General features: G+C 43.3%; 1 protein-coding gene across 1 annotated transcript in view; it reads left to right on the plus strand.

Moving 5' to 3' along the window:
* EDAR (ectodysplasin A receptor) overlaps nt 1-11,900 on the plus strand; it is a 119,508-nt gene extending 107,608 nt beyond the window's left edge. Inside the window, exons 7-12 of the mRNA XM_043998602.1 lie at nt 961-1,086; nt 1,194-1,268; nt 1,586-1,658; nt 6,237-6,396; nt 6,860-6,920; nt 11,578-11,900. Coding sequence (XP_043854537.1) covers nt 961-1,086; nt 1,194-1,268; nt 1,586-1,658; nt 6,237-6,396; nt 6,860-6,920; nt 11,578-11,900 — 818 coding nt within the window. The remainder of the gene's footprint in view (nt 1-960; nt 1,087-1,193; nt 1,269-1,585; nt 1,659-6,236; nt 6,397-6,859; nt 6,921-11,577) is intronic.
* The last annotated feature ends 1,473 nt before the right edge of the window (nt 11,901-13,373 follow it).

The following is a 13,373-nucleotide window of genomic DNA, read 5'->3' on the forward strand; positions in this document are numbered from 1 at the left end:
GGGGTACCCAGTTCTGGACATAAGGTTGGAGCTCTTCCATCAACTGGAACCACATGTGTTTTCAGTATGTCCACTTACGTGAATCACCTCTTGGTATGGGGAGTGAGTAGCATCCTAGCTTATGAGAACTTCTGCAAAGATTTCCTTCACAGAATTAAAACTGGCTTTTGTAATTAGTGTGTATCCCCAAGGAAGGAAGGAACCCATCAATGCAATTGTCCCATAACTTCCCATGGTTGGGGTGGCAAAATGAGGGGAGACACCCTGCAGAGGTACAGTTGCGGTAAAGCCAAAGGGCGAGCTTATAAGACGGTCTGTGAGATGACCTCTGCCCCATTGCTATCATTGTGTAGGATGCTCTTTTTGGACTGAGTCACAGCATATCTAAGGAGATGATACAAGCCCAAAAGCTTTTCCTTTAAGCAAAGGTGGCTGGCTCAATACAGAGACACTGATCTCAGATGTTGTCCCTTTCACCCAAAGCGCCCCCCAGGAAGATGGTATTTCAATCGTCACTTTGCAGAGCTGAGGGAACATTCCCCAGGTCTCAGCGGAACTAGAGCACAACATCTTGCTAGAAGTCCAGAAACCTGGATCAAATTTCAGTTAGTTCACTGCTCCTCACCATCCCATCTCAACCCTAGGTCCCCAAAGCAATCAAGCCAAGAAGAGGAGCCAGGGAAATGGGACTGGGCGTGAATCATGTGTCTCCTGTTAAAGCTTATAAAAGCTGCATTCAACTGGGGAAGGATAATCTAATAGCAACATATGATGTCATGGTCAAAGCCGGTCTCAGGAGCAAATAAATTTCATACGTTCTTATGAATAAAAGTAGAAATCAACTCAATTTTAGTCCTGGCTTTGCAGGTCCACTAAGTCAACAATTCGGGCTTCAGCAAGGGTTTCTTTATAGCCACTCAGTGATACTGATTTCCTCCTTTATTTCTCTGATTTCAGCAGATCTCTCAGGACAAGGGCACCTGGCCACTGCCCTGATCATCGCTATGTCCACCATCTTCATCATGGCTATTGCTATCGTCCTCATCATCATGTTTTACATCATGAAGACAAAGCCTTCTGCCCAAGGTAGCATACCCCACCCCCAATTCATGACATCCCCATGAAAACTACACCTGTTTACTCAATGCAGCCCCTAAGGACAGCCACTAATGGACTTCCCTTTCATGTTCCAGCCTGCTGCACCAGCCACTCTGTGAAAACAGTGGAAGCCCAAGTCAGCAAACAAGAAGAGAAGAAAGAAGTTCAAGGTTTGAACAAACTGTTTTGTGCTTTTCCCACTTTCTCCTGGAGACCAGTAGGGATTAGATTTCCCTTTTATCAGCCACCCCTGAACAACTTTCCTTCCTAATTGCTTAAGCTTTTGTACCATTTAGAAAAGAGACTAGGGGAAGTGGTATCTGGAGGACCCAAATTTTACTTAATCCTCGGGGAGTAATTAGAAGAATAGCATCATTTAGGGGGATTTACCTGGCACACACAGACTGCCAAAGAGGTAGTTTACTCTCCCAGAGCCCCAGCATCACTTTCAACTCATCCCTCCATAAATCCTCTTATTCACCTGCAGAAAATGTTGTGATTTTTGCTGAGAAGGATGAGTTTGAGAAGCTGACAGCGACACCAGCAAAGACTGCCAAAAGGTAAGGTCAGACTGGGTGGCAGGGATGCTCCAAGTGATGTTAAGTGGCCAGGCTTAAAGGCAGCTCCCGGTAGGGAACAAGAGAGACAACAGAGGAAGCCAACTACTTAGTGAACTCAAAAGTTAAGCACACCAATCAGCCCATCCAGTTCAGTTCTCCAGGTGTCTGCTAAAGGGCTTGGGGATACAGAGGACAGCAAGGATGACAAAGATAGTCCACAACCTACTGGGGCTGGGCTGAGGAAGGACACGTGTGAGCATGGGCCACATGAACTGCTGGGAGAGTTTATATTGACTGGATTACTGAGAGATCAAGTCATCAAAGTCCAAACTTAACTTCCTTAGATTCTTACCTCCTTAGCTTAGCAGCTGTTATCAGAGGTTGGTTGAGGGCAATGGAAACTGATTCCTACTTGTTTGTTTTCAGGAGCCAAATTACCCCCGGTCTATATAAAAGCTAAGGTTATCCTAATATGAAGAAAGACAGATTAGGGAGACCAAAGATCCATTTCAATGGTCAGTCTATACCTTCCACATATGCATTTTCTATGTGGAAATGAGAAGGATTTAGGAGAAAGACACATTTGTTGTCTGTAACGGGAAAGCCACGAGGTTGGCTCAACAATCTGATGACGAATTAACTAGACACATTTTTATCTGACATAATAAAGCAAATTCTCTGCCCTTTGGGAAAAGAAATCTTGATAATAATATATGACCTGAAATATGATAACACAATGCAAATTGACATATAACAAAGATTTCTTAAGCAACTACTATGTGTAGAGCACTGTGCATGGTATCAGGGAGACACAAAACTTACACATAACCCCTGCCTTGAAAGAGCTTACAGTCTAATGGGGGATAAAACACCAACATGGATAGCTATAGTACACAAGATTACATGCCTTAGAGTTCATTAGAGAGTTAGATAACAAAGTGCTATTTGAGAGAAACAGAAGAAGAGAGAAGAGGAGAGGAGAGGAGAGGAGAGGAGAGGAGAGGAGAGGAGAGGAGAGGAGAGGAGAGGAGAGGAGAGGAGAGGAGAGGAGAGGAGAGGAGAGGAGAGGAGAGGAGAGGAGAGGAGAGGAGAGGAGAGGAGAGGAGAGGAGAGGAGAGGAGAGGAGAGGAGAGGAGAGGAGAGGAGAGGAGAGGAGAGGAGAGGAGAGGAGAGGAGAGGAGAGGAGAGGAGAGGAGAGGAGAGGAGAGGGAAGAAAAATAAATAAATAGTCCCTGCCATTAAAAAGCCTCCTGGGACATGAATGTGCAGGGAAAATCTTTAAAAACATATGTTATAGGAAAAGTAGAAACTTGAAAACGGGACTCCAAAAGCCACACCAAAGCCCCAGTTTCATCTTTTGCTGCCTGCTCTGAAAGTCGTAATGGATCTGAGTAAGGGACACGGGAGCCGACTTGCCTATTCCCTTCTTTCACCATTGCCTTCTGTCATGGGCAGACAATGGATGAGTATCTGAGCTGACTCCCCATCAAATTAGAGATCAAATTAGAAAGTGGGCACATCATCCATTCCTTTTATTTTGTTTTTATCACTGAGCCTCCAGGGTTGTTCTTGAGTGTGGGCTTTATTGCTATAACCCAGTTACCCACAAATATAATCCTTTTCTTAAGACTTCAGCCAAACCACAAAAGAAGAACAGAATCCTTATGAAAGAATATTGTTTTCATATATTTTGAATGATTTTAATGAGCTGTGGAAAAGCCTTTTCTGAACATTGGCTCTTTTGCTAGTTTAAAACCCCAGTGTACTTCTGCTTAGGGTTAGAAACCCTACCCAGGTAGCTTCTTTGGAGCCTATCAGGGAGACTTGTGGATCTAGAAGACAAATCTTTACTCATGGGATATCTGGTCTTATCCCTCACCTCCCTATGACAAGGATTCCTTGGGCTGGATACACAGAAGTGATGCTTATCAAAGAATGGGCATCTCTGTTAAGCTTTTCTAACAATAGACTCAATCTTCCTTTCTGTAACTTCTACCCATTTTTTTTTGTTTTGTTTTGTGCGTGTTTCTTTAGTTCTCCCCCCTGAAGTTAAATAGAACAAGTTAGTGGATAAAGCACCGGCCTTAGATTCAGGAGGGCCTGAGTTCAAATACACCCTCAGAACTTGATACTTACTAGCTGTGTGACCCTGGGCAAGTCACTTAACCCTCATTGTCCCACAAAACAAAAATAGAAGTCAGTGTTGGGGGCAGCTAGGTGGCACAGTGGATAAAGCACTGGCCCTGGATTCAGAAGGACCTGAGTTCAAATCCGACCTCAGACACTTGACACTAGCTGTGTGACCCTGGACAAGTCACTTAACCCACATTGCCCCACCAAAAAAAAAAAAAGGAAAAAAATGGCATCCAGGAACCTACTCAGCTGCTAAGATCATTTTTCTGAAGCATTAAGTCGGATCATATCTTCCCCATCCCCACGCACCCCCCTCCCCCCCACACACACACGCCTCCACCTTACTCAGTGAGCTCCAGGGGCTCCTTCTTATCTACAACATCAAAAAGTCCTCCATTTGGCATCTGTGGTTCTTTTGTAACCTGACCCCTTCCTACCTTCTTGGATCTTCCCCACCTCCACACACTCTACCTACTATCCCTTTCTTACTTGCATTTCCTAGAACATGACTTCTGGCCCCCTTCTCAGCACTTTTGCAGAGGGAGAAAAGGAGGGAAAAGACAGGAGAGAAGACCCCTTTGCCTCTACCCAGGGGTGCTGGAGCCATCTCTTACCAGCCCGAGACCCAGTTGTTAAGCTTACACCTCAACGATCAGCAAACACTACAACTCAGAGCTTGATTTGTTGTTTTTGTTGATTGTTTAGGTTTAAGAAAGTGTGAACAGGGAGAACATGTTAAGAATGCAGAATGAACTTGACAGTGTGTTGTACCTGCTTTTGTCTAGGGAGCCGGATGTTAAACATTTGCTAAGATACCATCTTCTCTGCCCCTTAGCTTCCCTGGCTTCCTTGAAGACTCCGTTCAAAACCTACCTACAAGAGCGCTTTCCTGGTCCACCTCACTTCTTATCTGCTAATGCAGATCAGGAACCCTTAAAGGATACCTTGTATCTCTCTAGTTGTCCACACCTCGCCTCCTCCATTAGGATATGTGCTCCTGTAGGGCAAATACGGGTGCTTTTTTGCCTTTCTTTGTGTCCCCAGTGCTCAATACTGTAGGTGCTTGATAAGCACTTACTGACCGACATATGACACTCCAAAGTTGTCTGACTCGGATAGAATACAGTGTGACTCTTACTTCTCTTAATGCAAACAAAGATTGCATTGGCTTTTGGATCATTGTTTATTCTTATTGACCTTGTAAGTCCATTAAAACAACAACAAGGGGGCAGCTAGGTGGCGCAGTGGATAGAGCACCGGCCCTGGAGTCAGGAGTACCTGAGTTCAAATCCGGCCTCAGACACTTAACACTTACTAGCTGTGTGACCCTGGGCAAGTCACTTAACCCCAATTGCCTCACTAAAAAAAAACACCAAAAAACAACAACAACAACAACAAAATCTCTCTTTTATCACATTAGCTGCTGTCTAGCCAAAGCTTTTCCATCCTTCCATCATCTTCGTGTGCAATGTAAGACTTCACCTTTATTCCTATTATGTCATTTTATTAGATCCAACCCATCATTCTTGCCTCTCAAGATTTTTGGTACAGTGGAAAGATGATCAGATTTTAGTTAGATGTTCAAATCTGGACTATACCATTTTCCAAGGTCAGTGTGGCCTTGGAAAGTCACATTAGTGTTCTCTTCCTCCTAAAATTGTCTTCTGTCCCAGTGGATAGAACACTAGGCCTAGAGTCAGAAAGACCTGAGTTCAAATTTGTCCTCAGACACCGTATGACTCTGGGCAAGTCATTTAACCTCTGTTTGCCTCAGTTTCCTCATCTGTAAAATGGGGGTCACAATAACCCCTACCTCCCAGGGTTGTTGTGAGAATCGAATGATATACTAATTATAAAGGGCTTAGCATAGTGCCTGGCATATAGTAAATGTTATATAAATGTTAGCTATTATTATTATATTTAACTCATTTAGGACAGGGACTGCTTTTTTTCCCCCTTTCTGTCTTTGTACTCCCCCAACTCTTTTTTTGTTGTTGTTCGTTTTGTTTTTGTTTTTTTTGTGGGGCAATGGGGGTTAAGTGACTTGCCCAGGGTCACACAGCTAGTAAGTGTAAAGTATCTGAGGCCGGATTTGAACTCAGGTACTCCTGAATCCAGGGCCGGTGCTTTATCCACTGAGCCACTTAGCCGCCCTCTGTATTCCCCCAACTCTTAAAAAGTGCCTGGCACATAACAGGCTTTTATTGAACACTTGTTGGATAAAATGAAATTGAATATCAACCCTCACATGATATACACATTCCAATCAATCCACCCCCATTGGTGAAAGGAGCTCTCTTTAAGGGATCTTCTTTTGGTCCATTTCCAAACATGCTTTTAATTTGCATCCTGATCAAAATCTGTGGGCGATAAGCAACCTGGGAGTTGAATTTTAGATGGTCTACTTTGAAAGACGCCATTACCATTGCCTTGGTCTTTCTCCAGTGAGAATGATGCTTCTTCTGAGAACGAACAGCTCCTGAGTCGGAGTATGGACAGTGATGAAGAAGCCGCAATTGACAAGCAGGGGTCCCCAGAGCTGTGCCTATTATCGTTAGTCCATTTGACAAGGGATAAATCTTCCACAAACAACAAATCAACTGGGGTAAGTCTCTGACATGCACACACCATTCTTTTACAAATACTTACAATTTATGGTGACACTCAAATGATGCCCTGCATCTATAATGGAGATTCAGCCGATTGATGGAAATTTATGGGCAAAAAACTTCCTCTCAGCAATGTCTTCTGGTGCCAAAGTGTTCCTTCATGAAGCCGTGGATGTTGAGCACAATGAAAACTAATTTCTCGGTACCATATTGCCTCAGTAATGGGGCTATCAATGCTTTGTAGGAAATAAAGTTTTTGTAAGTGGGTGGTGGAGGCCTAGTTTGGCTTTTAATGACTTCCAAATTCACTACACACAAATTTGCCACTTTGGAAGAGCCAAGCTGGAACTGGTCAAAGGGATGGCTGGGAGAGGTCCCCGGCAGGCACTGTGTTGTAGACCACTATCTCCCCATCAATACTAAATCATGTCTTTTTTCTGTCTCTGTTTTTGCTCAAAGATTCAGAGTAGAAGAAAGAAGATCCTTGATGTGTATGCCAATGTATGTGGAGTGGCAGAAGGTAAGCCTTGGGGTTTTTTGTTTTTAATGTCTCCCTAGGTCATGGCTAGCACTTAATAAATGCTTGCAGAGTAGGGGCGGCTAGGTGGCACAGTGGATAAAGCACCGGTCCTGGATTCGGGAGGACCTGAGTTCAAATCTGGCCTCAGACACTTAATACATCCTATCTGTGTGACCCTGGACAAGTCACTTAACCCTCATTGCCCTGCCCCCCAAAAATGCTTACAGAATTAAACTCAATTGAATGTCAGTCCTCACTCACATTCCAATTCATTTTACATTTACATAAAGTAGGTAATTGTGAAGCAACATGGCAAATCTAATAGAGGACTTTCCCAATATTTTATTTTTTTGTTTTTTGTTTTTTTGAGGGCAATGAGCGTTAAGTGACTTGCCCAGGGTCACACAGCTAGTTAAGTGTTAAGTGTCTGAGGCTGGATTTGAACTCAGGTCCTTCTGAATCCAGAGCCAGTGCTTTATCCACTGCGCCACCTAGCTGCCCCCAAGCGAAACCCAATATTTTATGTCTGACAGATTTCTTCATCTCTCCCGCTTTAGGAAAAACCCTAAGATTTTAAGTTACAGAGCAGTTATTAGTCTGCCTGGGTAAAAGGATCCTTCTCCTCAGGAGCTCCCTAGTCTCGGGTCAAGTCAACCCCAACTGAGTGATCATAACTCACTTCTAGATGTACCCTAGGTCCTTTAAACCTCACATCAACAAGAGAATTTGGCTCAAGATTTCTGGTGTTCTTTGGAAGGAAGCTAAGCAAAGCTACCCATACTAATGTATTGGATACTCTGGATTAGCTAGCTCAATCAACGTCAGGAGTCAGGAGAGGTAAGGGACCGAATTTGGCCAATCCAAGTTGTGGAATAATACAAGGGTCCTCTCTGACTAACCCTCCCCCTGCTACCTCCTTAACATAGACTAGCAAACAGCTGGCCTCTCTTGACAAGATCCTTGTGGCATGTTCTTGGAACACTAAGACAAAACATTTTTCCTCCCAGCTAGATCCAGCAGCATATGAGGGCATTCTCTATTGCTACCTGGCAAAAGGCTACATGGTGCATTGGGGAATGAGCTAGGCTTGGAGTCAGAGGATATGGATTGGAATCCCAGATCTTCCACTCACTGGGACCTATGTGAAAAGGACAGATACTTCACATCTCTGGGTTTTGGTTTCTAATGACCAAATTCAGATGTCTCTAATGGGCACCTGCCCATTACATCTGTCATCTTTACCTCAGCTCATGGTGCAGATCTGGACTTAATCCACCAAATGACCAAAAATGTAAAAAAACAAAAACAAAAAAACCTCAAACTTCCATCAAACTGTAAGTTAGTGAAACCATCTCAAAGTTTCCAGGTTAAGTAGAGATCCCCCTCATCCCCACATGACAAATGAACAAACAGACACAAAGACTTAGGGAAAAGTAGCCTTGAGTTCAACAAGATGGAACAGAGACTAGTGAGACCTGACCCAGATGTCATTAGACCTCCGTTTCTTTGTTCTATTCACCAAAGTACCACCAGTCAGAAATCAAAGAGCTCTCAGTCCCATTTTTTTTTCCTTTCTTCGTCCTCTCAGTACTTAGCACAGTGCCTGGCACGTAGTAGACACTTCATAAATGCTAGCTGACTCACTCACTCACTGATTTGGAATCAGGTCTTAGGTTTGAATCCTGTCTTTGTCTCTTAATACCTGAATGGACTTGGGTAGGTCATTTAACTTCCCTTGTCTTTAAAAGAAGAGGATTGGATGAGATGGCCTCAGACTCTTCTTCTAATCCTAAATCTATTATTCCCCCTCTTATTATGGTGGAAACACAACAATCTTCTGAAGTCACTAACACTCTACGATTTTTTCTTCAAGGATCAAAAAAAAAAAAATTTAAGTCCCCTTCAGGAAAGGAATAATTATAGCAATGTCTTGTTTTAAGTATCTTTTTTTGCATGTCTAAAGGAAAAACAGTGAAGGACTTTTAGGCTAATGGAAATGATACTTGTCCACTCTAGAACCATAAGGGAGCTGGGTACAGCTAGAAGCTGGTTAGAACTCACTCACCAGAAGCACCAGAGGTTTTTATATTCAAGTCCTATGCTCAGACTCACAACTTCAGAAGGTTTTTTTTTTAAAGCAAGTTGTGTGAAAGCAATGATTCTAGGTCCATTTTACAAAGCAACCTCTAAGGACAGCTTGACTTCTTTGTTTATAGCCTCTTCTGAGTATGTATAGCTATTTGTCCTTCTGCCTCCTGTAACATCTTTCATCTAGGGAACTAACAACATTTAACAAACAAGTAGTGCAGAAAAATCCCCTTTGCATCGAGAGAAGCAGAGTTGTGGGCAGCTCCGTTTTCAGTGCTGTGAATCAATGCCAGTGCTCAGAATCCATTCTTTCTTCTATTTACCCTCCAGCTGGCCCCTACCTCCTCTCCCACCCATCCCCAAATACTGCTGCACCGATGGCTGCTGACCCACGAGATTATGAGGGTTTATCTTCTCTTGGCCCAGTTTCAGAACTGAATAGAAAGTCTGGCTAGGCCTGAGTACTTGGGCAAAGGAAAAACCCAAGTGCAAGGGCTGGATAGAAAACTAAGCCTGTTGTGGCAGAAGAGATTGTGCTGCCATCAAATCCCTGGAAATAAATGGTTCCAGAGTAGGCCATTGGAGGATTGGCTGCTACTGCTGAGTGACCTGGAAATTGCTCAATGAAACACCTGTGAACCAGACAACTAGACACAGCTGCTCTTGGTTGCTTGGACTTTACGCCAATGCATGCCCCAAAGCTTGAGAATAGGCTTCATTATTAAAGAAAATACATCGATACTATACTTTTCTGACTTCTTTACCCTCTATTGTACTGTCGAAATGAGCTTAAAACTCTGTGACCGAAGTATCATTCGATTGAACCTTTCACCTATTGGAATAAATAGTTGTGTATTTACTTACATACAAATGAGGGGGCACCTGGATTCAGAGGAATCAGGAATGCTGCCTTTCTAAGAAAGTTTCAAATTCACATCCCAAATTCTTTTTTAAACTTCTTTGTTTTTTATCTTTTTTTTATATCTTTTGTTTTTAATATCACCTTAATTTCCCTGTCCCCTCCCCTACCCAGTGAGTCATCCCTTATATGATCATAGATTCAGAGAGAGATGGAAGGAGAGAAATCTAAGGCCCAGAAAGGTTAAGTGATTTGCCTAAGATCACATAATCAGTAAGCATCTGAGACAGGATTCAAACACAAGTCCAAAGCTCTTCCCAATATACCATAGTGCCTCTTGAACACAGATTAAAAAAAGAAAGATGGGAAAAACTGCCCAACACAACAGATGAACACATGGACTACATTTGATAGTATATGCAGTATTACACACCCAGAATTCCCCCCTCTGCAAAGAAAGGAGGCAGGCACATTTTCTCAAATCTTCTCTGGGGACAGTCTTGGTCATTATAATTATACTCTTTGGGGGCAGCTAGGTGGCACAGTGGATAGAGCACCAGCCCTGGATTCAGGAGTACCTGAGTTCAAATCCAGCCTCAGACCCTGGGCAAGTCACTTGACCCCAATTGCCTCACCAAAAAAATAAAGAGTGTAATTATTTTGGTTTTTTTTCCACACAATCATTTCAAAATTGAATCATTCTGGTTCCAACTAAATGACCAGGTTAGCTGCCCAGGGCATATAATGACATACCAAAACAACAACTAAAGGAACCCCAACTTTTTGACTACTTGAGATCACATGGAAGGGTGTAACTAATTAGGTGGTACTACTAGTAAAGATGATGGTAAGAACTGCATATTACAAAAATTTACCCATATTATCTCACTTGATCCTCAAATAAACCTGTAATTTAGGTACTTCAGGCCTCAGTCCCATTTTAAAGAAAAAAAAAAGGAGAGGTTATATGATTTTCCCAAGAGACACACAATTAGTAGTAATTGGCCAAAATAGCATTCTGATTGTAACTTCAGTGAGTAAAGTCTTATGTACATTTCAGTTGATGTTATGGAAAGAGCCTTGAATCATAAGTGGTAACTAGCAGACAGAGCTAAGATTTGAACCCAGGTCCCCTGATTCCATTTGTTGTTGTAGTTCAATTGTTTTAGTTGTGTCTGACTCTTCATGACCCCATTTGGGGTTTTCTTGGCAGAGATACTGGAGTGGTTTGCCATTTCCTCCTCCAGCTCGTTTTACAGATGAGGAAACTGAGATAAACAGGGTAAAGTGACTTGCCCAGGGTCACACAGCTAGTAAGTGTCTGAGGCCAGATTTGGACGTTAGGAGACTAGTCTTTCTGACAACAGGCCTAGCTCTCTATCCACTGTGCCAGCTGGCTGCCCTTCCCTGATTCCATACCCAAGTCCAAACATGGCAACAGGGCAGGATGAAGTTTCCCTTCTCAGAAGGCAGCTACTAGCTTTGGAGATTCTATTTCCCATCTCCCAGACCCAAGTCTAAGAGAGTATTAGTTAATATAATAATATTATTACCAATATTCATCAATTAGCACCAATATTCATCAATGATTCTTGTGTCAAGAGTTACCTGAATTGAAGAGTCATCAAATCTACTTTTTAAAAAACAATCGTTTTGTGTTCCTGTCAGCTAAAATCTATGATTTCTGACCTAGACTCTTGGCTTTTCCAGGTCTCAGCCCCACAGAGTTACCATTTGACTGCCTAGAGAAGACAAGCAGGATGCTCAGCTCCACCTACAACACAGAGAAGGCCATCGTGAAAACATGGCGCCACCTTGCTGAAAGCTTTGGGTTGAAGAGGGACGAGATAGGGGGGATGACAGATGGCATGCAGCTCTTTGACCGGATCAGCACAGCAGGCTACAGCATCCCAGAGCTGCTCACAAAACTTGTACAGATCGAGCGGCTGGATGCTGTTGAGTCTCTGTGTGCTGACATCTTAGAGTGGGCACAGGTCATGCCACCTGCACCTCAGCCTCCTGTCACAACCTGATGAGCATCCTTGGGAACTGCCTCCCTTTTTCCTGAGATGTGGCTTCACTTCCTTCACCTGAAAACATTGCAAGGGTGATTGAGCTGGGAAACCTGGAACCAGCCATGGTGCCTACTCACAGGCTTCCTAAAAATTAAGGCTTTTCTCACATGTCACTAGGTCATATCTTAGGCTGTTCTGAGGAGCCAGGGGAAGCCAAAGACAAAGCTAGTGATGTATCGGCTGGGGAATACCAAGCCAAACACCGTACCTCATGAGGATGAATGAAGAAAAACATTCATTCAACAACCATTATTATTTAGCACCTACTATGTTTTTAATAGCACTCTTCTGGGAACTATGAGAAGATGCAAAGATGTATAAAACATAGTCTCCGCCCTCAAGATGCTTACAATCTAGTTGGGGGGATGAAATATACATAATGGCAACACAGAGTGGGTTCAGTTATTTTTGTGCTGTTGGAATTGAGAGAGAGGAAGAGACCATTTCTGACTGGGGTAACAGAGGTGCTATTTGTGGGAAGTTTTGCCAAATGGTCACCATGAACAAATACTTCTCTCCATGCATCTTTCCATTTCCTAGTGTCAGTTCAGATGGATCTATTAATATGCTATCTGGCTTTGAAGGGAAACAGTTTAATTACACTTGAGTTTGTGCATATTTCCTGTGCCTCTCTCCCATCAATAATTTAGCAGCTTATCTCTGTGCCTTACTCTGTAATACAGATACACAAAGCCAGTCTCAGGACATGTAAGTGGTCACTAGTTTCACTGCTTCCCTGTACCTCAGATCTGTTGATTGATCAGAGAGTTAAGATACAGATGAATCATTTTCATGAGTAACCCAATTTAGAGACATCAAATTCAAGCATCAAAAAAGACCTCAGAGGGGCAGCTAGGTGGTGCAGTGGATAGAGCACAGGCCCTGGAGTCAGGAGTACCTGAGTTCAAATCCGGCCTCAGACACTTAACACTTACTAGCTGTGTGACCCTGGGCAAGTCACTTAACCCCAATTGCCTCACAAAAAAAAAAAAGACCTCAGAGGTCATCTAATCTATGCCCCTTGGTGGTAGATGTGAAAACTGAGATCCAGAGAGGTTAAGTAATCTACAAGGTCACACAGCTAGTTAAGAGTCCAAGCAAGGTCTTAAAATGAGGACACTGGGGCTCTTTCCTTTATCTTATTTATTTATTTTTTAAAGACTAGGTCTCCTCATCTTGCCCAGGCTGGAAATTCAGGGGTTACTCAGAGGCCTGATCCCACTCCTGATCAGCAGGGGAGCTTTGACCTGCTGTGTTTACAACCTGGTCCAGTTTGCCCTTCAGTAGGGAACCCGCTAGCCCCTGCTTCCTGGGGCTCACCCAGTTGTTGGTGCACACTCAATTGGCTTAGCCCACTGCCCCTCGGAACTCCCAAGCTCTACACCTCCACCAACCTCCGCATGTGCCTCCAATACCCATCTCTTTCCAGCT

Source organism: Dromiciops gliroides, chromosome 3 (assembly GCF_019393635.1).
Source record: "Dromiciops gliroides isolate mDroGli1 chromosome 3, mDroGli1.pri, whole genome shotgun sequence".
In the NCBI taxonomy this organism is placed as follows: domain Eukaryota; kingdom Metazoa; phylum Chordata; class Mammalia; order Microbiotheria; family Microbiotheriidae; genus Dromiciops; species Dromiciops gliroides.